Source organism: Pantherophis guttatus, chromosome 2 (genome assembly GCF_059756535.1).
Source record: "Pantherophis guttatus breed Tessera chromosome 2, ASM5975653v1, whole genome shotgun sequence".
NCBI classification, from domain to species: Eukaryota; Metazoa; Chordata; class Lepidosauria; order Squamata; family Colubridae; genus Pantherophis; species Pantherophis guttatus.
Window position 1 is genome coordinate 215144148 of NC_142064.1, and position 24201 is coordinate 215168348.

The following is a 24201-nucleotide window of genomic DNA, read 5'->3' on the forward strand; positions in this document are numbered from 1 at the left end:
ATATTTTGGTGGATACTACAGTTGCATTTATGGTTAGGAACTGGGTGAGTTTGGCAGGAATGTTACAATAATTAACAAACTTAAAAAAAAAATAATGACTTGGTGTGGCATGTCACATGGCCTTTGGGTATTCAGACTGCTTGTTTTTCCCTGCACACTTGTGTAGGCCAAGTGTGCCAGTAGTTTGGTAATACTGAGTTAAAATAATTCACATTTATTTTATTGTGCACTAAAGCCATAGTTCACCACTGCCTGCAACATTGCCTTGAGGTTTTGCAGATTTATGTCCTTGTTTTCTATGGGTCCAACAATGTAGTTTTAGTAGCACTAGCCTCTGGGCAGCTTTGAAGTGCTTGATCTACGACTCCTGCAGATGCTACTTAGAAACAAGTTTGTTAATGTGATAGAACTCTTTATGCATTGTTATGTTGAGAAATGCACTGGAATTATCAGTTTCCTTCTGTAAATAAGTCTCCAATGAGTCTACTATGCTGAAATTTTGCCTCACAGCAAAGTTAGCAAAAATGTCATCAATTCCAGGCAAGGAGTATTCTCAGATAATTAACAGTAATTTTAAAATCATAATTCCTGACACTTTTATCCTCTTAGCCTCCAAAAGCACACAGACTTGTCACATTTTGGAAGTATTCCTTCTGCTTCTACTTGAGCCAGTTCATGGAACAGGACATGCTTTGTGAAACTTGGTGTGGCATTCTTCTGTATTATTATATCTTTACCTTTCATGTGTGTCTCAATGCCAGTTTTAGAGACAGCTGCAGCATCATGTGGTATCTTTTTCAGCTTACTTTTTTGACAGTTTCCTGGCAAGATGTGTGGCTTGGAACTTAAGCCCAGGAGTCATGGTCAATCAGTACTCGTCCATCTGTTTACAGTACCAGTCTACCTGATTAAACAATACAGAAGTCCATTATACATTGCTACTTATTGTATTTACTGTTACATGTATTACTTCAATGAAAATATTTTTTAAGAATCTTTTGGAGTGAGCAGCTATCATAAATCTAAATAATAATACCATGTTTCCCCGAAAATAAGACCCTTTCTTATATTTTTTCGAACCCTGAAATAAGCGCTTGGCCTTATTGCCATGCGCTCAAAAGCCCAATTGGGCTTATTATCAGGGGATGTCTTATTTTGGGGGAAACAGGATAGTAGTAATAATTGGAGACAGCGGAATAGAAGAGAAGGAGCTGGAGAAGATAACAAAATACAAATGCCTGCAAATAGAAATAGAACAACTGTGACAAAAGAAAGCAAAGGGAGTACCAATAGTTATAGGCGCCTTGAACGCAATCTCAAAATGACCTCAGCATAACTTGAACACCATTGGCATTGACAAATTCACCCTCAATCAATTCCAAAAGGCAACTTTACTTGGAATAGATTACATCCTGAAATGATATTTCTGATGCCATAAAAAACATCAATATCTGCCTATCCCAGGTCTTTGGAAAGGAGTCAGTAGGTGAATAAAAATGCCAAACCCAGTCTGAACATCTTTAGCAAATAGTTTGCTTGTGTTGTTTGCCATTCCACCCCCCAATTCATCACAATTTATATTCTATATGAATCAAGCCCCTCTGATGAAATGAGCTGCAGTTTACAAAAACATATGAGAGAAAGGCAAGCCATGAAACTGTGTGGTTAGGTAGAGTTGATGAGATATTGGAAAAGAAAGAACTGAGCAACAAATATGGTTAGGGGCCTGGAGGCTGAACTGTATGATGAATGGTTGTAAAAACTGGGAATATCTAGATTAATGAAGAAAAGGACTAGGTGTAACATAATATCACTATTCGAGGGGCTGTGACAGAAAGAAGGGGGTTTGTTTTATTTTAAGAGTTAAAGAGATGTAACAAATTAATGCAACTTGATTTGCAATAGGAGACAAATTTCACGAACGAAGGCAAATATACATGTCCCAGGATACTGTTGCAGGATTCATTCTGGGTTGGCCACCAGAATGTCAAATTACCTTTGTGAGCACTTAATAGCATTTTTTTCGTTTTTGTAATTAATTGCTCAGTTTGTTTACAATTCTGCTGCATACACTATAGTCTAGGATCTGTGTCAGTGTTATAGCCTTTTAACCATGATCAGCCCTAAAGTAAGTGTGTGTGTGTGTGTTGAACAAAGTGAGTGATACACTTGGCTAGATCATATTTTTGCTATGCTTCTGGTACTCCTTTAAATTTTTATCAGGCAGTCAGAACATTCTTATTAAGGTCACTTGCCTGTCAAAACAGATCAGTGATTCTAAAGCTAATCCAGTCTCAGATTTGTTTTCCCCAGAGGAATAGTTCAGATTGTTTAAAATGAATATTTGATTTTGGAGGTTTAGACGAAGTACTGGAGAAAAAAAAATCAGCACATACTACAAACCCTTCAAATAGTAAGTGTATAGTAAACCTGCTGATCTGGTTCAGCAGGGGAAAAAAGACATTGTTGACATGTAGCTGTCTATTTATCTATTTATCCATCTCTTTATCTCTATTCCTAGTAGCATTGCTGATAACAGTTACACAGCAACAGCTCCATATTGCTGAAACATGATGAGAGATTAGGCACTAAAGCCTTTTTTCATCAGCTCTCTTTACACAAAACTGCAATATCCTTGTTGATGCAAGTTCCTAAGAATCCTTGCAGGCAGAAGTTTAATTTACACAGACGAATGAGGAAGGGACCAATCAATGATCCACTTTTCAGTATCCCATTTCTCTACGCTGATATGAAAAAGTGTTATTTTTGCTAAAATTCCATAGTTAAATAGTCCTTCTTTCCAAACTGCTGAGAGCACATCAAGATAAACTCTTTTGGAGGCATAGAAAAACTTCTAACTAATGTTCTATCAGCCCAACACTCAGCAATATTTTGTTTACCAACTGAATGGCCAGTGTGTTTTTTTACAGATGTAATTGACCTTCAGCTTTCCTCATTCCTTAAATTGATGACAAGATGCTCTGCAGCTACCAGAAAAGACTGACATAGGACTCATAAAAAAAGATATAAACTAACCTATTGTGAATTATGTGAAGTTTTATTGTAATACTTCTTCACAACCTTCCTACGTAATGAGACAAACATGAACATTAAACTAAAAAGTTAATTTATAACTTAGAGACTAATTTTATACCATTATTTCATTCTTATAATAATTAGGATTTCCATATATTCATTACTTGGCATGGTGTGGTAGCCACACTGCATGTCCCCTCCCCCATTCTTATATCTGAAGTTTTCTTAAGAACAACAGCCATAACTATTTTTGAGGCTATGGGGATATGCTGTAGGAATTTATAGACAATTTTTATTATATTTTGCCTTTTTCCTTTATTCTGCTTTAATGTAGCCCAACCCAAAAACAAAGCAGCAAATAAAAAAGAATGTGCAGATTGTGTAAGATTTGACATTGGCTAGGACAAGTTATTTTTATCAAAAGAAAATAAGATGCTTATGAGTTGTAATAAGACTTTGCTCACTGACAGCTCTATTGTTGTTTTGCTGCCTTTGAATCAGTCCTGACTCCTGGCAACTAGTCCCTGCAATTTTCTTGTTCAGATTTCAGAAGTGGTTTGCTTTTTCCTGTTTCCTAGGATTAATTGTCAAAACATCATCCGGGTGGCATTGTGCCTAAAGTAGGACTAGAACTCAGGATGTCCTGGTTTCTAGCCAGATTCCTTTACCACCATTCTAAATTGGCGGTCTACACTGACAACAGGCCTATAGAAATCATTAAATTTCTTAGATTCCATTGATTCCAAATCTAATACTAGTTAATTCTAGTTCCAAGCATATTTGTGTGACATTGATTTCAAATAATTTAAGAAATCAGCAAATATGTTCTTTTATCACAGGGCAAAAATCTTGTTTTACTTAGTGTACTTAGATGAAAATGATTGTCTAATTAGTTGGATCCTTGTGCTTAGTTACGAAAGTATGTGATCGGACTTGATAAATCCTCCCCTATCCTATCCACTTCTCTCCCTCAGCCTTACCCCACAGAAACGTCTCCTATCCTATCCCCTTCTCTCCCTCAGGCTTTCTATCCCCTTCTCTCCATGAGGTTTGTCTCACAAAAGCCTGTTCTATGCTATCCCATTCTCTCCAGAATTATTTTCAAGTTGGGAGGGAGAATAGAATGTCTAACTAATTAGCATCAGAGCATGTTATAATAATATAGGAAATACTAATGCTTTGATGTTCATTTCAAAAAATCCTTTCTTAGTGAGCACCTAGAAGCCAAGAGGAACATATGTGGCAAGTTTGTAGGCTGTACGTTTCTGGAGATTTCGTGATTACGGTGTGAATGGTTTTTGCTTTTATATATAGAGATTAGAAGATGAACTATAAGGCAACCATCTTTATATTCATATTATTTGATATTGACTATCAGACTGGCTAAACTGGACTGGAGCTAGAGAGAAGCAATATGATGAAACTATTTCACATGGAATGTCTCACCATCCTGGTTCCATCGTATAGTTCTTTAAAATTCAGGCAGCTATTCAGAGAAGTGTCTGTCTTGAAATAGCCCATGTTGAACTGTATAGCACAGTCAAACATCAGAAGTGCTTATAATATTTTGTATTATGTTAAAAATGCTTTATAATAATTTGTATGTCATAAAATGTTTTTTCAAATTTGTCAAATTTCAATTCCATAAGTCATGGAGTTTGGAAGTTAGTGCATTTTAAGTATGTGGTTGAAAAGACTTTATCCCACTGTGCACAATTTCTCTCAGTGAAAGGTTATGGGAATGAGAGTTTTAAGGTGGAACAATCTGCAGTTGAACACTCTTAAAACTGTAGAGATCATTGTAGATTTTAGAAGACGCTCTCCTATTCTACCATCTCTTACAACTAGTCTATGTCAACTTGCCATGGCCAACTCACCACAGTCAACTTGTCACAGCCAACTTGCTGCGGGTCGCTGCAGCCAACTCACCATAGGACCATAGGTTCCAGTTTTAGTATCCATTTCAAGTCCTTGTAGATAATACAACCTAGAACCATGAACGTCTCTATTGTTAATACTGTGTTGCCTGATATTGTAAGATGGAATGGGACAACTCACCGCAGCCAACTCGTCATGGCCAATTTGCCTTCTCCAACTCGCTGTGGGACAACTTGACATGGCCAGTTTGCCATGGGACAACTTGACATGGGACAAGAGTTAAACTAATATCGAAGAAATAGTGGAATAGAATCATTAAAGAAAGGATGCCAAAGCAGAGATAAAATGAAATGTGAATGACAAAAATTAAAATATTTTAAAATTTATTTTAAATAATTTAATTAAATTGTTGAGTTGTCCCATAACAAATTGTCCCATGGCAAATTGGCCATGTCAAGTTGTCACACAGCGAGTTGGCGAAGGCAAATTGGCCATGGCAAGTTGGCCACAGTGAGTTGGCTGCAGCGAGTTGTCCCATTCCATCTTACAATATCAGGCAACACAGTATCAACAATAGAGACGTTCACGTTTCTAGGTTGTATTATCTACAAAGACTTGAAATGGACACTAAAACTGGAACAATCATTAAAAAGACACAACAAAGAATGTTCTTCCTGCTTCAACTCAGAAAGCTTGCCCAAGGATCTGCTGATACAGTTGTATAGAGGAATTATTGAGTCTGTCATTTGTACCTCAATAACTGATTTGGTGCATGCAACCAAACAGGAAAGGTACAAACTTCAACGGATAATTAGAACTGCAGAAAACACAATTGCAGCCAGCCTGCCTTCCAGTGAGGATCTGTACATTGCATGAACCAGAAAGAGGGCTGAGAAAATATCTACAGACCCCTCATATCCTGGACATAAACTGTTTCAACTTCTCCCCTCTGGATGCTGCTATAGGGCATTACATGCCAAAACAATTAGACACAAAAATAGGTTTTCCCCTGTGCCATCACTCTGATGAACACCTAATTCCCACAGCATTGTCTTAGCCCTAAAGATATTTACCCATGTAGGCTGTATTGCTATCATCCTTCTCATCTTCTCTACTATCTTCTCCTGTTGTTATCTATGATTATCTCTTGTTGTATCTTATGATTAATGATTGCAATTATGCTCTATGATATAACATTGTTTGTACGAAAACAGAGAGTTTTCGCACCGAAGACAAATTCCTTGTGTGTCGAATCACACTTGGCCAATAAAGAATTCCATCTATCTATAACTGAACTATACCAAACTGAAACTTCCAAACACTTGTAGATTGGTTTTCTCCTAATTTCTCTCTAAAACAGTGGTTGTCATGGAAAAAATATCAGATCTTCCAGTATCCATTCTCAGTACAGCATAATGCAAGTCCAAAACTCTTGTCAACTAAATATGAAAATATAGGTCAACTAGATTGCTCATGAATAAAGGAAAGAGAAAAATGTATGTAAAGTATTCCCCACAAATACCTCTTCCTTTGGTAGCTGACTTTCTACATTGGTTGGCCCCAAAGAAACATGATATAAGTGTGGCTTTTCTTCAAGAATTGTTTTGCTTCATTTAAGCTAGAAGTTGGTTTCTACTCAACATGCCTGGACAAATTACCATTTCAATGTGTGTAAAGTATTCTACGCCTTGGTGCTTATTTCTGGAGGCAGCAACGAATCAACAACAACAACAACAAAACTTGAGTACTTAAGTCCTTCTCTCCTTTTCCCATAATGAATGTGCTCCATTCATTGGTGTCTGTAAGTAACATTAGCAGAAGGTAGGAGAGGAACTGCTTAGCAACTCACAGAAATCCCAAAAAGAGGTGGAAAGGAAGTGATTTTCATGTAATTATTCACTCCCACAAAAGCTGTTGTCAGGTAGACACTAGAAACATAGCTGTTTTATTGTTTCCCTAACCTACTTTTAATCTTTTGAGAATCACTTCTGTTAAAAGAAGGAAAAAGAAAAGGCTTAATTCAGCCATTTTTTGCCTAACTATTTAAGTTCTGCTTTCTCCACTAATGAACCCCTCTGCTTACAGAAGTTGTGTTGTTGAATACCGCACACACACACACACAGTACAATCTCGGAAACAAGAGTGAATCTTGTATCCAAATACAGCACATTTCAGCTATTTTTCTAGACAGCATACTTTGTTTTACTTTATTTTTCTGTTTAATTACAACTGTTAATAGCATAGCAAATGAAAGGCAAAACAAAATTATATGTACACATCGTAATGAAAGGCTTGGGTTACTGTGGTGGAAGGTTAAACACATTTATATCTGACTATGCCACAGCTCTTTCAAATATTCCACTACAATGACACCTGTGTTTTACTTTTGTCAGTATTTTGTGCATAATTGTTAGCTTTGGCTTTAATTTTGTACTGATATTTTATGCTTATATCGGGGTTCTGTTGGCATATTTCACATTGCCAAATTGTCTCCCGAATGGATTTTTTTCTATTGTGAATGTGAATTCAATATAGGTAATCCTCAATTTACAACCACAATTGAATTCAAAATTTATGTTGCTAAATGAGAAACTTGTTAAGTGAATTTTGCCCCATTTTATGACTTTTCTTGCCATGTTTGCTAAGTGAATCGCTGCAGTTGTTAAATTAGTAATATGGTTATTAAATGAATCTGATTTCCCCATTGACTTTGCTTGTCAGAAGGTTCCAAAAGGGGATCACATGACCCGGGGATACTGCAATCGTCATAAATGTGAGCCAGTTATCAAGCATCCATATGTAAATCACATGGTCATGGGGATGCTGCAACGGTCACAAGTGTGAAAAATCATCATAAGTCACTTTGTTCAGTGCCGTTGTAACTTTGAACAGTCACTAAATGAACTGTGGTAAGTCGAGGACTGCCTGTAATGGAAGATTCTTTTCTCTTTGTCCTAATTTTATTCAATTCAAAGTGAAAGGTAAAGTCTGCCTCCTATTGAGTTCAACTTTTCCTAAATCCATGATCATGTCCATGATATTTTCTTAGCAACAGTAGAGAAGTTGTTTGCCAGTTCCTTCTTCCAAGATATTTGTTTCAACTCTTCCATATATTATACAGCCCTAAAATTGTTGGTGGAATCTCCCATTTAATTAATGAAACCTAAATCTGCTGGTCTTTTTTTGAGATAAATGGTGTGTTGCCATTTGCTGAGACAAGTAAGCTGACACAAATCAGATGAGTAGCAAGCTCCATTTATCTTTGGGCAAAAGTTGAGTATTTAACATTTCTGCTGTTCTGTTTATGTATTTCAAGCTTCAGGAGCTGGGCATTTCAAGTGGGGACTTAAAAACTGAAAATTTTGGGCCAAGAGGGCCAAATGATGAAGTGTGCATCTCAACATCATGTGTGCAAAGCCACAATACAAATACAAATGGACAGCACTAGCATTCTGATTTCACAACACACAGTTTGTCACTTGGTACTATCATATTTGGAAAGAAATATCTATGAATTGCCCCTTTCTTGGATAGATTTACATTAAAAAAACCTATGTTATATTTGTTGAAGACATTTCTTTCCCTAGAGAAAAATACTAAATCATGCTGTATTATTCAGTGGTTTCCTGCCAACATTTTGTAGATTCTTGAGAAAGGGAGTATACAAAAGAATATGGGACACATGCACCCTGCATTAGGTATTCCAAATTTACTATGTCCAAGAGACTGAAGGTCTGAATTATGCTGGCCTTCCTGATAATTGGGAAGCAATCCTCTGAGTTGGTTACTCTGTAGCTCAGGAAGGTTTGCCCTTTTCAAGGGCAGTTTTCTTTTCAGCTGTTAAATTTATATTTTACCGACAAAGAAATAAAGGGAGACTAGTATAGATCTATTTCAAACTATTTAGGCCTCGTCAGCTACCCATACCCTTTAGACTAGAGGTGAAATTCAAAAATTTTCTCTACCGGTTCTGTAGGCATGGCTTAGTGGGCGTGGCAGGGGAAGGATATTGCAAAATCTCCATTCCCACTCCACACCAGGGGAAGGATACTGCGAAATCCCCATTCCCTCCCTTCATGGGTGAAGGAGATTGCAAAATATCCATTCCCACTCCACTTGGACCAGCCAGAGGTGGTATTTGCCGGCTCTCCAAACTACTCAAAATTTCCGCTACCAGTTCTCCAGAACCTATTAGAACCTGCTGGATTTAACCCCTGCTTTAGACGAGAGCTAAATAGCTTGAAATAGATCTATATCAGTCTCCCTTCATTTCTTTGTCGGTAAAATATAAATTCAACACAAAAATAATTTGTCATGAAAGCGACTGCCTGTGAAGGCTCCTGGATTGGGGCTGAAAGGTGAAAGTGGAAAGAGTATACTGCGTCCCATATTTGGGGAGACCAGGTTGCCTTGATAGACTGGTTTCACTGGAAAAAACACTTTTTCTTTTCCGCTGTTTTGATAGACACTAAAAATAGTCTTTCAATTATTTATTCGTGCAGCCTTCATCAGGCTTGTAGGGTGAACTTGTGAAAATTGTCATATTCATAAAGGTGCTTTGTGAGTGAACCATCATGAAACGATCATCTTCCTTGCTTCAAAACCAATCTGAGCTTTTTCCCATAGAGGTTGCACAGTGGGAGAAGTCTGGAAAGAGCCTTCTCCTGCAGCTGAGTAGCTCCGCTGGAAGCTGAGTTGTTATGCTATTGACCATGCCATTCAGTGGTGGGTTGTTCCTAGTTCGGTCTGGTTCTATAGAACCAGTAGTAAAACTGGCAAGAGGCTCTGCCCACCCACCACAACGTCATCATGGGTGATCTGCGCATGGGCAAAAGCATGCACGTGCAAGTGAAGCATGCATGTGTGCTCCCATTGGAAACTAGTAGTAAAGGTAAGTAGAACCCACCCCTGTTGCCATTGCATGTGCTGGAGTTAGCTAGCTTGAAGCTTTTTCCAGACTCTTCAAAAGGCCTTTTGAATGCAGCTTAGAGAAACCAAAGATGTGGAAGAGCTCTTTTCATGCCTCTGGACTTCCCCAAAGGCTGATGACCCGATGATGGTTGAGAACACCCAACAGCATGAAATGAATGTCATTTCATACTGATGTCCTTCTCTAGATTGCTGGATGGAAGAAATTAATGGTGTGGAAAATCTCTTTTGCAACTGATTCTTTTATCTGGAGTACTAGCTAGCAGGTGAATGTGGAAAAACACCTCTTTTGTTGCTGAGCTATCCTAATTGCTTTCAGCTATGAGAGCTTGAGAGAGTCCAGCAGTGCAAAGGAGAGCCACTAGCTTTCTGTCCATTGATGGAGAAGCTTTGAAAGCATAGGACAGTGATGGTTAACCTTTTCTGGACTGAGTGCCCAAAGCATGCGTGCATGTGCAAATGCGCACATGTGCACTCGAATCCCCAAAATACAATGCGTACGTGACCCCACACATGCCTGTGGTGCCCTCCACATGCAACCCACCCCCATGCATGCACACATGCCCCCCACATTCGTCCTGCCTCCCCACGGCCCTCCTCCAGCACATGCACGGCAGAGACCCGAAGACTAGCTGACTGGCTGGAGTGTGTGCGCATGTTCAGAGGAGCTGAACTGGGGTGACAGCTCGCGTGCCATCAGAGAGAGCGCTGCGTGCCACGTCTGGTACGCGTGCCATAGGTTCGCCATCACAGGCATAGGATTTGGTACTGATGGCACAGTAGGTAGGGAAAAATAATAATTGGGTACTTTGCATTGGAAAAGCAAACGTATTTTCTGTTAGCTACCTTCTGCAATAAGTAGGTAACTGCAGTCTTCTGTAAATAAAAGTAGATCAAAATACAAATGAATCAAACCAAAGTTCTCTCTAAGCCAGCATTATATTTTTCTAGCAGCTCTCGCCACACCCTGCAAATAAAAATCTTTCAAACAGCATGGGAATTCAGCATAAAGCTCAGTAGTAATAGAAGTGACTATATAAGAATTAAGCAAGTAATCACTGATACTTTTCATTTTTAATTTGCCACGAGTTGAAAAAGTCTCTTTTGATGTTATGAATAGTGATGATCACTGCATTTTCTGGTGAAAAAAACATGTAATTAATTATGTTCTTTGTGAAGCCCTACTTATTTTATCTTGGTCATCACTGCTAGTTTATACTCTACCTCACCTATTTATATATAATAGTAAACTGAGAATTGGAAGTCGTCAACTTTCAAAAATAGAGTCTATCAGAAAAATAAAATTGGGGAATCCAATGTGCCAAACTATGTATTTCCATTACATTTCATATGATATAGTCCTGTGGAATTAATTTTGGACATATGTTCAAATAATAAATTCCAAATAATATTTTATGTATATATGTATCTAAAATGTTTACAGTATAGAGCTGTCCAACTTGAATTGTGCTACTGTGGTCTGTTTACAATAAACAGAACAAAAGTATTTTTTTAAAAAAACCAAACAATACAGTTAAAAACAAGGAACAGTATTAAGATGGAGGCCGATCCACCTGCCAATCAGCTTTTTTCTTATTTTCCTCCCCAAAAACTAAGGTGCGTCTTATACTCCAGTGCGTCATATACACCGAAAAATATGGTAGTCCTCAACTTATAACCACAATTGAACCCAAAATTTCTGTTGGTAAGCGAGATGTATTTGCTAAGTATATTTTTGGCCCTTTTTACGATCTTTCTTGCCACAGTTGTTAAGTGAATCACTGCAGTTGTTATATTAATAACATGGTTGTTAAGTGAATCTGGATTCCCCATGGACTTTGCTTTTCAGAAGGTCATAACAGATGATCACATGACCCCAGGATACTGCAATCATCATAAATATGAATCTGTTGCCAAGCATCTGAATTTTGATTATGTGATCATGGGGATGCTGCAATGGTCGTTAAGTGTGAAAAATGATTACAAGGAACTTTTTTTCAGTGCCATTGTAATTTCAAACAGTCACTAAATAAAATGTTGTAAGTTGAAGACTACCTGTAGAAAAACAATATCATGAGTACCATGAATAGTTGTTGTTTCTCTTGTCTCTTTCTCTTTCCCGTATATTAAAAATAGTGGTTGGTACTAGTCTAACTTTCTGAATTAAACATGGTAAAAATTGGAACTAAAGGAGAATCTTTTAGGAACAGAACAACTGCATATCATGTTCAACATTTTGTGACCAGCCAAATGCATCTGAGAACTCAGAAGGAAGAGAAGATAGCAATAGGACTTTTCCATTGTCGTTTCTAACAAGTGGTTTGAAAGTGTGCATAGTTTTTTTACAATCGTCCAAGAGCCATAAATAGCCCTTCACAAATTTGTCTTTAATGCCTTTAACCATGTCTAAACTGATCTCCATCACAGCATCTAAAGCCGCAAGAGAAATTAATACATTTTTCAAAGAATTTTCTGAAAGAAATGGATGATTGACTGTAGCTGAGACAGTCATAAGGATGTAATAGAATGAGAAAAACATCAACGTTGCCTTGATCTTCTAAGAGATGAGGCAAGATATAAATAATGAAATATATAGAATGAAGCATAGACAAATCCCTTACCATGTGCACTGAAGTTTAACACTCAAAATAGGGGATGTCAAATTTGAATTTTGCTTAATCATCTCATTATTTTTGCCTGTTCCGTCAGTTTGAGAATTCAGAAAAAAAAGGCTATGTATAAAATTAAAAGTGTGATTGGGGTTCTTCTGAGAAATAGTAATGACTTGTTTGCTGGATATCAGTTCCTATACAAATCCACCTTCCTTTGATTGGAATTATGGATTACAATAGCCTTCTTTAACTTGCTGCCTGGGTGTAAATATAGTATGCTATAACTTCCATTTACTCCAATCCGCATTGCCAAAATCCCTGGAAACTGTAGTTTAAAAAAAACATTTTTTTCCAGTGTACTTAATTTCTACAAACATTAGTTCCACTGATGCAATGTTTACAGATGTACTTCGTGTGAGTATCTAACTCAGTGGTGGGTTGCTACCGGTTCTCCCCAGTTCTTGTGAACGGGTAGTGGAAATTTTGAGTATTTCAGAGAACCGGTAAGTACCACCTCTGCCTGGCCCTGCCCCCAATCTATTCGCTGCCTCCCGGTCTCCCAGCTGATCGGCTAGAAGGAAAAAATCAGGGCTCACTTGACAAAGAAGAGGAAAAAAAACCACACCATCACTTAAATTGACAAGCCAAGAAGCCTCCCAACTGATCAGCTAGAAGGAAAAAATCAGGGCTTGCTTCTCAGCCAGGAGATCACTTGGCAAAGAAGAAGAAGAAAAAAAAGACACCGTCACTTTAAATTGACAAGCCAAGAAGCAGCTGCTGGAAGGAGGTTTTTACTTGCAGAAGCAAAGTGACATTCAGCAGTTTGTTTCTGGGTCAGCTGAACAACAAACTGGATAAGAGGAGGGATTATATGGTTCTATGTTTTTGAATTTTTGGGGTTTGTGCAACATGGGCTTTGTGTTTCTAAAAAGGTTTGGGCGATTTCCATTGTGAAATATCCTGTCTTGAATGAGTTTTCTGCCTGCTTGTAAATGGAGCTGAACTTCCGGCTTCCACCTTCTATTATCTCTAAGCACCGGTAGCTGTTTTCTTCTTACAAAGTTTCCTTTATGCAGCTGGCAGGAATGTGGAATGAGTATCAGGCAGGTTCCTTATTAGCAGCTTGATTTTTCCTTGCTTTTCTGGGAGCCTTTTCTTATGAGTAATATTTTATTTGGGGAAATGAAGAGGTGGGAGTTTGATTCCTTCCCAGGGCAGGTTAGTGGGGTGGGGGAAGAATGGAGATTTTGAAGTTATCTTCCTCTGGAGTGAGGAAGAATGGGGATTTTGCAGCATCCTTCCCCTGTCACGCCCACCAAGCCACGCCACACCATGCCCACGAAGCCAGACCCACAGAACCGGCAGTAAAAAATTTTGAAACCCACCACTGTTTCAGTGGTCCAGAAAAGTGCATCTATAGTATATAGATAATAAAGTTGAAAAAAGGTGAACAACATTTTTACAGAACTATAGATATGTTGAGGCTGGGTGTGACAAGGAATAGCTGGGAGGGGAGGGGCCAGACAAGGCACCCCTTGACGTGAGTGACATTAAGTTGGCCATGCCCATCCAGTCACATGACCATCAAGCCATGCCCACTGTCACGTGACCATGAAGCCATGCCCACAAAATTAGCCACGCCCACAGAACTGGTAGTAAAAAAATTTAGAATCCACCCCTGATCTAACTTTAGAGGAAACCCATGGCCTCTTAAATCAGTTTTAGACTACAGTAAGATCATGTAAGGGATGCGGTGGCTCAGTGGCTAAGACGCTGAGCTTGCCGATTGAAAGGTCAGCAGTTCAGCGGTTCGAATCCCTAGTGCCGCGTAACTGGGTGAGCTTCTGTTACTTGTCCCAGCTTCTGCCAACCTAGCAGTTTGGAAGCACGTAAAAAATGCACGTAGAAAAATAGGAACCACCTTTGGTGGGAAGGTAACAGCGTTCCGTGCACTTTTGGTGTTTAGTCATGCCGGCCACATGACCATGGAGATGTCTTTGAACAGCGCTGGCTCTTTGGCTTTGAAACAGAGATCAGCACCACCCCCAAGAGTCGGGAATGACTAGCACATATGTGCGAGGGGAACCTTTACTTTTAAGATCATGTAGTCATAGTAGAAACTTTCTGTCAATAAAACAGGAGTTCTGCCCCCCCCCAAATAAATGAGTATTTATTTTAGGTTTGCTGAAAAAAATAATTGTATTTACATTAGAATAGTGAGTGTAGTGTATCTAGTAAATCTAGTGAATTATTATTCACTAGAATAAACAAATCACAAATAATGGGAGGAAAAGGAATAACAACAAAAGCAACCAAAAGGCAATGTTTATTTTTTAATCGCATGATGATCTTTGGATTTTTAAACTGGTTATCTATCTAAAAATATGGCCACAAGGCCTTCTGGTAATAATATATATGAATTATTGTATACAGTTCTGAAACAGAAAATATTTCTTCCTTCCTAAATTATTTTTGCATTTTTATGTTTGCAGGTCTGGGTAGATGCTGGAACACAGATATTTTTCTCCTATGCTATCTGCCTGGGATGCTTGACAGCCCTAGGAAGCTACAATAACTACAATAATAACTGTTATAGGTAATGCACAATTGGGTCATTCTATTTATAAATCTGGGTGTATAATTAAGGAAATTATTTAGAGATTGTATGCAAGACTAGTTAAAACACTTAAAAACATACATGCATACACACTGCGTACACTAATAAACACTATGCATTATTTAAATGGTTTGGACACTGTTTCATTGGTGAGATACATGTTGATCTCCAAGATAAAATCCTATCTTGGATTGAATATGTTAAAAGTAAAACTGGGTGTGCTTTGGGTTTGGGGCCAGCACATGCCAATAAATGCCAACTGATTGGTATTGATCTCATCAGAAATAGGAAACGCTACATATGGCATCAGTCTCATTATCATTATAATGCATGTTTTATTGGCTCCTTATCTGAGACAGAGTTCAGTTTAAATTGCAGTGATTAGAGCCCTGTATCCACAACCCAACCAATATCTATCTGTCCTATTTCTCTTGCAATTCTGTTCACTCCATATCTTCTTCTCCTCATCATGGAGGAGAAGAAGATATGTTCTTTGGTACTATAGTACCAATAGTAACAGGCTCCTATAATCCCAAAGCAACTGGGGCATCACTTGAACATCATTGGCATTGAAAAGATCACCATCAGACAATTGCAAAAGACTTTTTTATTTGGAACAGGTTACATCCTGCAATGCTTCCTTTAATCGTCATCAAGTATTCACATTTGCCTATCCTAACCTTAGGAAGAGCTTGATAGTTAGATAAAAATGCCAAATCCAGTTTGAACATTGTCCAACTGTGCAATGAATCATATTAATCATATTAATAATAATATTAATATTATCAATAATAACATCATCAAGATAATTTAATAATATTATATTGACCATAAAATAAATGAGTAATATTCATCCATACTGAATTTTTCTTTTGAGTGTAATTTTTAAAGAATTTTAATTACAATAATAAAAACTAATACGAATAGGGAAAGAATAGAAAGGGAAAAAAACAATAAAAAGGGCAGAAAATAAAAAATATAAAGAAGAAAAGAAATATATAAAGAAATGTATTCTAACCTTCATTATCTCAAATATAAACAAAGTTAATAATTCTTAATCCCCTATAACAGTGTTTCCCAAACTTGACCCTTTGAAGATGTATGGACTTCAACTCCCAGAATTCCTCAACCAGGCATACTATTCCTCAACCAGGCATACTGGCTGGGGAATTCTGGGAGTTGAAGTCCATGCATCTTAAAATAGCCAAGTTTGGGAAACACTGCCCTATAACATAGGTGTCAAACTTGCAGTGTCACATTGCCATCACATGATATCTTGCAATGTTTTTTCTCTTTGTGGAGCTGGGGTGGAGGAAGCCAGTTTAACATCTCTGTCCTCTAAGGTTAAATAGGTAACCTTCAGCCCATATCTCATCCCTTTTCTAGAAGCAAATTGATAAAACATCAATGTTTCAATCCTGGTATCAGCACAAAATCCATAAATAGTTGCCAGAACATTGCAAAAACAAAAAGTCTTACTTTAACCTTGATCAAATAAACCAACTTTATTATCCTTCCTTTTATGTCTAACAATCTTATATTCAATTAAATATTGTTTTAGGATTTGATTCTTCTATATCCCATCACATAGTCTCCCCCCTCAATTGTAATACATAAAACATTTTCCAGGTTATTGTTTATCATTTGCATTTCCCTTTATTTTTCTATTCCCTTTTAATTTTTTCAATTTTAATCATTTCTTTCATAGATCCAGTAAAACATCATTTTCTGTATCATACTCCACATTCTGTATTTTGTCTGTCTTGTCAGGTAAAAATACTGAATCTTTGTCAACGTATTTCAGATAAGTCCTTGTGGAATATAAACCTTCAAAGTACATTTAAAACTGACAAACCTGTCAATCTTTAAGGTGCCACAAGATTTTATATTTCTTAACACAAGCTTTCCTCTTTTCAAACTGATTGACAACCATGAATTCAAATATTGTAAATATTTACCTACACAAACTGATATCATATTCTGAAGAAAGTAGAAAACAGAGATTATTAATTAATAGTTACAATAATCACAAGTTATTTGAATATTAAATTGTACACTTAGCTTAACATAATGCTACATTTCACAATGCTCTGGTTATGCATTTCTCCTTAAAGCCTTGCAAGAAGAACTTACATGTGAATGTTATTGTGCATATGCAACATAATGTAGTCAATCATATAATATTGAAATTCCATAAAGCCAATAATTATATTCCATGTGAGATAGTTTGTAGAAGTTTCTTTTCATATTCTGAGAGGACATTGAATTTTTTAAAAAATGCATCCAAATGGAAAATAATATTGACAAAGGCTACCAATGAACAGCCAAATACTTTAGTGGTGCATTTTGGACACAAAGTGAAAAAAGAGGTGTCATTAAAATTCTCATCAAATCTCTAGAACAGTAGAATTTGGTGATACTAAGTATGACAAAAATGTACTATAATCCATTTGACACTATAAATGTACTAGAAGTATAGCAGAGGTGGGTTTCAGCAGGTTCTGACCAGTTCTAGAGAACCAGTAGCGGAAATTTTGAGTAGTTCAGAGAACCGGTAGTAAAAATTCTGACTGGCCCCTCCCCCATCTATTCTCTGCCTCCCAAATCCCAGTTGATCAGGAGGAAAGGGGATTTTGGAGTAACCTTCTCCTGGATTGGGGAGGGAATGGAGATTTTACACTATCCTTCCCCTGCCATGCCCACCAAGTCATGCCACGCCCACCAAGCCACACCCACAGAACCTGTAGTAAAAAATTTTGAAACCCACCACTGAAGTATAGCCAATAAGCTACCTGGAAAACTTCTGGAAGTTCCTGGTTTTCTCTTTCTGAATTTTTTTTCCAAAACTGTGGTAAAAAGTCAAGCACTTAAAATTAAACAATGATTTTGCTCTTTATTTGATAGAGACTGCATTATGCTCTGTTGCCTGAACAGTGGTACAAGCTTTGTGGCTGGTTTTGCCATCTTTTCTGTTCTTGGCTTTATGGCTTATGAACAGGGGGTTCCCATAGCAGAAGTTGCAGAATCAGGTAAGTTATACAAATATATTTGATGGTCTACTTGAATATGGGATTTGAAGATAAGTTAATTGTGCAGGAAAGAAGTTGGACATTTTCTATAAAGAGATTTGATCCATCCCATGCCATCAATTATATACATATAGGGAATATTCATAATGTAATCAATATATGAACAAGTCCTCATTTATGTATCTAATTCCTGTTTATTTCACTTTCAGGACCTGGACTTGCTTTCATTGCATATCCAAAGGCGGTAACAATGATGCCTCTTTCTCCGTTGTGGGCAACTTTGTTTTTCATGATGCTTATATTCCTTGGATTAGATAGTCAGGTACAAATCACAGTTACTGTAAAACTGTTGTAAACATTGCAAACTAATTTCTGTGAAGGTCCCTAAAATGTAGAATTGTTACATAGTAAGAGTTGTTCTTTACCGGTATAAACATACATGACTTGTTAATATATCCAGACAGGTATTATTTGTGAAATAATAAGAGAAAACGGAGAGGCAAATGTATAATAACATGAATTGAAAATAATGGGCCTCAATCCGCAGGCTAAACTTGAGAAATTTAAAAGGCTAACAACCAAGAGTTTGACAGAGAAAAGGCAATGAAGCCAGCTTTGCCATTGGAGCCATGGGTTCATTGGAAAATAGCAGTTCTAAAAGAATGAAAGCGTATACCAGCCACTAAAGTACAGTCGAGAGATAGACATATACCTGGCGAAGTCACTGACTTTTAGGACAGTGAACTAAAGAATTAAGAAATGGTGTTTAATCACATGAGCCATGGTGGCACAGTGGTTAGAGTGCAGTACTGCAGGCTACTGCTGACTGCTGGCTGCCTGCAATCTGGCAATTCAAATCTCACCAGGCTCAAGGTTGAGTCAGCCTTCCATCCTTCTGAGGTGGGTAAAATGAAGACCCAGATTGTTGGGAGCAATATCATGTTGACTCTGTAAACCACTAAGAGAGAGCTGTAAAGCACTGTAAAGAGGTATATAAATCTAAATGCTATTGTTATTGAAGGATTAGATTCCAAGAACATATAATTAATACTGTTGAGTTTGAAGATGGGAATGAAAAAATGGAGAACTGTCCTCAGCCCAGGATATCTCTTTAAGTGCTGAATAATCTAGTTATTCATAGCACAGTCAAGAAATAATACATCTAGTGCCTAATTTTGTGCTAAGAAAACTATTAAAATCTGTCCTGTGTCTCTTTTTGAGGAATAATAGGGATGGTCCAACTCTACTAATGCTAATCCAAAAACCAGCAATATACTTAATCAGAATCACAATTTGCCTCACACGCCATGTCGTTTGAATAAAGCTCCCTATAGCACTGGGCTGGGAATGCTACAAAACATTTCATGCACTGATTACTGCTATAGAAATGGGAATGTATTTGTTTTCCTTGCTTCTGTTTTTTATACAGTTTGTGTGTGTTGAGAGTCTTGTGACAGCAGTAGTGGATATGTACCCCAAGATTTTCCGGAGGGGATACAGAAGAGAAATGTTGATTCTAGCTCTTTCAATTGTGTCTTACTTTCTTGGCTTAATCATGTTAACAGAGGTAAGATACATTTAATAACATTCACAACTGTGAAGTAGGGGAGAATTTTTTCAGGAATTCTATGAAGCATATTGGATGACTCATAAATGATTGGAACCAGAAATATTTATAAAAAATGGTTTTGGAATAAATTACCAATAATTTAGAAATATTAAATCTTCTTGTCAAATGTATTTTAGCATCCTATAAAATGGTGATCTTGATTTGAAAAGCTATGTAGGAATTAGGACTAGATTATCCCTTTCAACATGCCCTTCTCATTCACCAAGTGAATCGAATTTTTGTATGTACAAAATCTCTCCAATCATCACTGATGGATTATGCTTTACTACAAACTCTTGTGAGTTGCCCAGAATCACCTAGATGAAATGGGTGGGGGAGGGGATAAATTGAATAAGAAGAACCATATTAGTAATCAACTATTGAATTGCCATTGACTGTAATTTTTATATGACAGAGGCAAAAACACAGGAGTATAAATAGTTATTATATTTCATAACATTAAATTGAACTTAGTTTTTTCCTGAGTTTACCAACTCCTTCATATTGGCTGAATAAGATATCCATTCTTAGTTCCAGATTGGAATAGGGTAGAATCTGTTTTAATCACTGATGGATGACCTCTGCCAAGATACATGAAATTTGAACCCTCAGTTGCCTTTGATATTGCTCATCAAGATAGTGGTATTTTACTTCATCATCTTCACAGAATGGATTAATCGTAAGCAATCAGGTTACCTTAAAGAACAATTATATCTTTCCCTACAAGATATATGAACTTAAGAAGACATGCTGGTCTCTGAGATACAGTTTGTGATACTGCTGATTACATCTCTGCCATGATTGATATCCCATTTATGGAAACTGTCATGAATTGAACAAGGAATTGGATTCAGCGCACTAAATTATCCCTTCCAACATTGATTTTATGCCACAACCATAAAATATGTATATAAAAGGAATACCTTAAATAAACAAAGGAAGTAACCTTTTTTTAAAAAAAAATCTAATTCCAGAAGAGATATGTGGCTAGTGTCAGGTTTTGGTGTGGAGAGGTAGTCTAGAAGATTCTTTCACTGGAAAATATGCATACAAACCTATTGGAGACATGTGGTAAGCCCTACTTTACACAAGAGGCCAAAGCCTTACTCACAGTGTTCAGCTCTATGTGACTGGAAAAGGATATGAGAGTCACACCACTATTGTCACTCTCCAGAAAATAGTCTTTAGGGGCCTATGTTCATGATTCTGAGGCAAACCTAATTTATCTATTATTGCAGTTGTTTTGAATAGAATTTAGCAAAAGGAGATTTTTTTTCCCAAAGCACACTGTTTCTATGCCTTTTGTTTCAAAGAGTATATATGTTGTACATTCTAGAATGTGTGATTTGCAAATCAAGTTGCAATGTGTATCATGGTCCACCAAATGGCACTGTTGCATCATTTACTGCCACATAAGATTTTTCATTACAATTTTTTTTTTCTCAAAAAACCCAAAACATTCAATGAGTTAAATTTAGGGGGCAAATGTACTGCTGTTGAAAAGAACTGCAATATCCACTCTGGTGCTGTATAATTTCCGAGGAACATTTTAAACGCTGTGCAAATTTTCTTGTCGACTGAATTTTACTTTAAGCTGTATTGCAGAGCTTAGAGTGAACAGCTAGCATTTTATCAGATGTCTCTTACCTAAATTTACTGATGAAGGTTAGCTTTTAACTACTATAAGGTAAATCCTTGCTGTGACACTAATATTACTACACTAATGGAGGTGTCCCACAATGAAAATAATGCCTTTAAAGGAATAATTTTCCTCTTGACTTGTGCAAAGGAGAAGAATGTTGTATTTTCTTCTTTTCCAGTTATAATTTGAAAAATTACATGGTATCCTCCAGTGAATGCTTTCTGAAAATAATCCTCACTTTTAACACTAAAATGTCACAAAGCCACAACCTTCTTATTTTTTTAATTTTCTTTTTCAGGGTGGAATGTATGTTTTCCAACTATTTGATTCCTATGCTGCTAGTGGAATGTGCCTTCTTTTTGTGGCTATATTTGAATGTATTTGCATTGGCTGGTTTTATGGTGAGTCAACTATTGATGTTATTGCCTGAAATTACATAATACTTTTCCGGATAATTTGAATAATGTATTTTTGATGTCAATTATTTATGTCCTGTTTCTCATTAAACAAATATGTCTCAAACATGTTAAATATACACTAGATATACATTGTCATCAGTATCTTTTCCAGGGAGTAGTTGGGGAAATTTTTCTGGCCTTCTGCAGAGAAAGGATCATGCAGGGCAACAAAACAAAATGTTTAGTGTTATCTTTGTTTGCCTCCATCTTTCTAGAATTCTTCCCACAGAAATTATTTCCAAAATGTACCTTGTCAGATAAAAATGTATGAATTGAGGCAAAATTTTAGGATTAGAATTGTCAAGGAGCATGGTTTATGGATCTTCCCTTCTGATAAATATTGTTTCCCATATAGCTATCCTTGTTTAGGATGGTTTAGGAGTTAAGGTTAAGGGTTTAGGAGTTAAATACAGAGTGCAGGTTTAATACCCTTGACTCTTTTGTGAATACTTAATTAATTAATTTAATACTTCTATAATTTAAAAAATAATTTATTTATTAAATTTATGTGCCACCTATCACTCTATCCAAAGAGACTCCGGGTGGCTGTGCTGTCCCACTCATTCACTCACGTGCACATAATGGTGATTTAGTGGGTTTATTAATATTCCCCAGAAATTCCCTTCACCCAAAACCCAGAAGTCTCAATTAAGTCCTTCCAAAAGCAGACTAATGCTAGTCCACAGAGGTGGCCAATGAGTCCACAAGGCACTTAAAAGTTTCCCAAATGAGATAAACCCACCTGGCAAAGTTAAATCCATAATACAAGCGGGTTCACAGGGCAAGGAAAGTGCAGAGTTCACAAGGCACAATCCAAGTCAAGACCTGGTATCAATCAAAGCAAGGACTGCATCACAATGACCAGGGAAAACACAGCTAGGAAATGAACACGTTGTTCCCAGCATCGCCTCCATCTGTCTGCTGTGCTAAATAACCAGCTTCTGGTGCAGCTCATTAAAAAGGGCGAGGCTGCCTCCTTGCAAGTAATCGGGCTGACCTTCGCTGCTCCAGCCTTTTCTCTGCCCTATGTATTCTTGGATCAGATGAAGAAGGCATCACTGACTGGCTGCAGCTATGTGGTTTTCCCACCTGAAGCCTCAGGGCTGTCCCGCTGCAGCTGTTCTTCAGCCAAATCCCTATCAGATGGCTGCTTGGAGCCATTGACCAACTCCCCTCCAGACATGTAACTGATTCATCTTCCCCGAGTTGATATCTGGAGAAGTATCTGGGAAAGTGTCTTGGGGAGTCATCACAATGACTCACAATGCCACAAAAGTAAAAATATAGAAACAATTATAAATATAAGAAAAAAAATTAAACTTACAATAATTAAATACAGACTGTAGTAAATGTGTGAACTGCATTCAGTACTAAGTATATGAGATGCAACCCCATATATGTGGACTACATAAAATGCTCTTAAACTAGAATATTCTCAGAAAGCTGAATTCACCCTGAACAGCAACAGTGGGAGGAATCAGTCAGGAACCAATGGCCCAGTATATGAAATAAAGTATGAATAAAGAGTGTCCCTTGATTTATCAATCTAATTCATTAAAACTGTATTGCTATAGTATACAAGCAAACCCATCCAACTTCCATGAATTAATGGTTTAATACAACATTCCAAATTTAATTTGGGAATTTTTTTTCTAGAGTTAATCGGTTTAGGTACATAGATACTCATCATCTGCCAAAATAAGTGTGCAGTGAAATGGAATAAACATCCTATCTTTCTTCAAGGAAAATAGAAGATCTTATTTATTTATTTATTTATTTATTTATTTATTTATTGGTTCGATTTATATGCCGCCCTTCTCCGGAGACTCAGGGCGGCTTACAATGTGTTAAGCAATAGCCTTCATACTTTTGTATATACCTGCTTAGTAGGGCTTTTGCCCCCCCCCCCCAAGCGGTGTTCTTTTTAAAGATTTTATTGGTTTATTGATTTTATATAGCTGCCCATCATATTTCCATGAGTCTGGGCAGCTTACAAAGTTAAAATGCAAATATAATTTTTAAAAATAGCCAAAATCATAACAATAAAATAATTATAAATAATAAAACTATTAACAACCAGTACAACATAGTATGTGGGAGAATACCATTAATTTCCCCAACAGACTCCAGACCACCATTACTGGATTCCTAGTCAGATAGCAAAGCCAGGTCTTCAGGACTTTCCAGAAGTCCAACAAAGTCAGGGTCAGCTTGACTTCAGGGAACATGATCTTCCAAAGAGTGGGTGTTGTGGCAGAAAAGGATCTCTCTTGGGTCCCATCAGATGGCATTCATTTGTGGATGGGACTTGCAACATGCTGTTTCTGCCAGACCTGATGGGATGGAAAGATATGATTGGGGAGAGGCAGTCTCTCAAATAACCCAGCCCCA

At 37.2% G+C, this 24201-nt stretch overlaps 1 protein-coding gene across 3 annotated transcripts in view; it reads left to right on the forward strand.

Moving 5' to 3' along the window:
* SLC6A11 (solute carrier family 6 member 11) overlaps positions 1-24201 on the forward strand; it is a 127347-nt gene that overhangs the window by 96577 nt on the left and 6569 nt on the right. For all 3 annotated transcript variants that reach the window (XM_087887777.1, XM_034438393.3, XM_034438383.3), the window contains 5 exons: positions 14948-15051; positions 17977-18101; positions 18311-18423; positions 19531-19668; positions 21651-21753. In XM_087887777.1, the coding sequence (XP_087743903.1) occupies positions 14948-15051; positions 17977-18101; positions 18311-18423; positions 19531-19668; positions 21651-21753 (583 nt within the window). The remainder of the gene's footprint in view (positions 1-14947; positions 15052-17976; positions 18102-18310; positions 18424-19530; positions 19669-21650; positions 21754-24201) is intronic.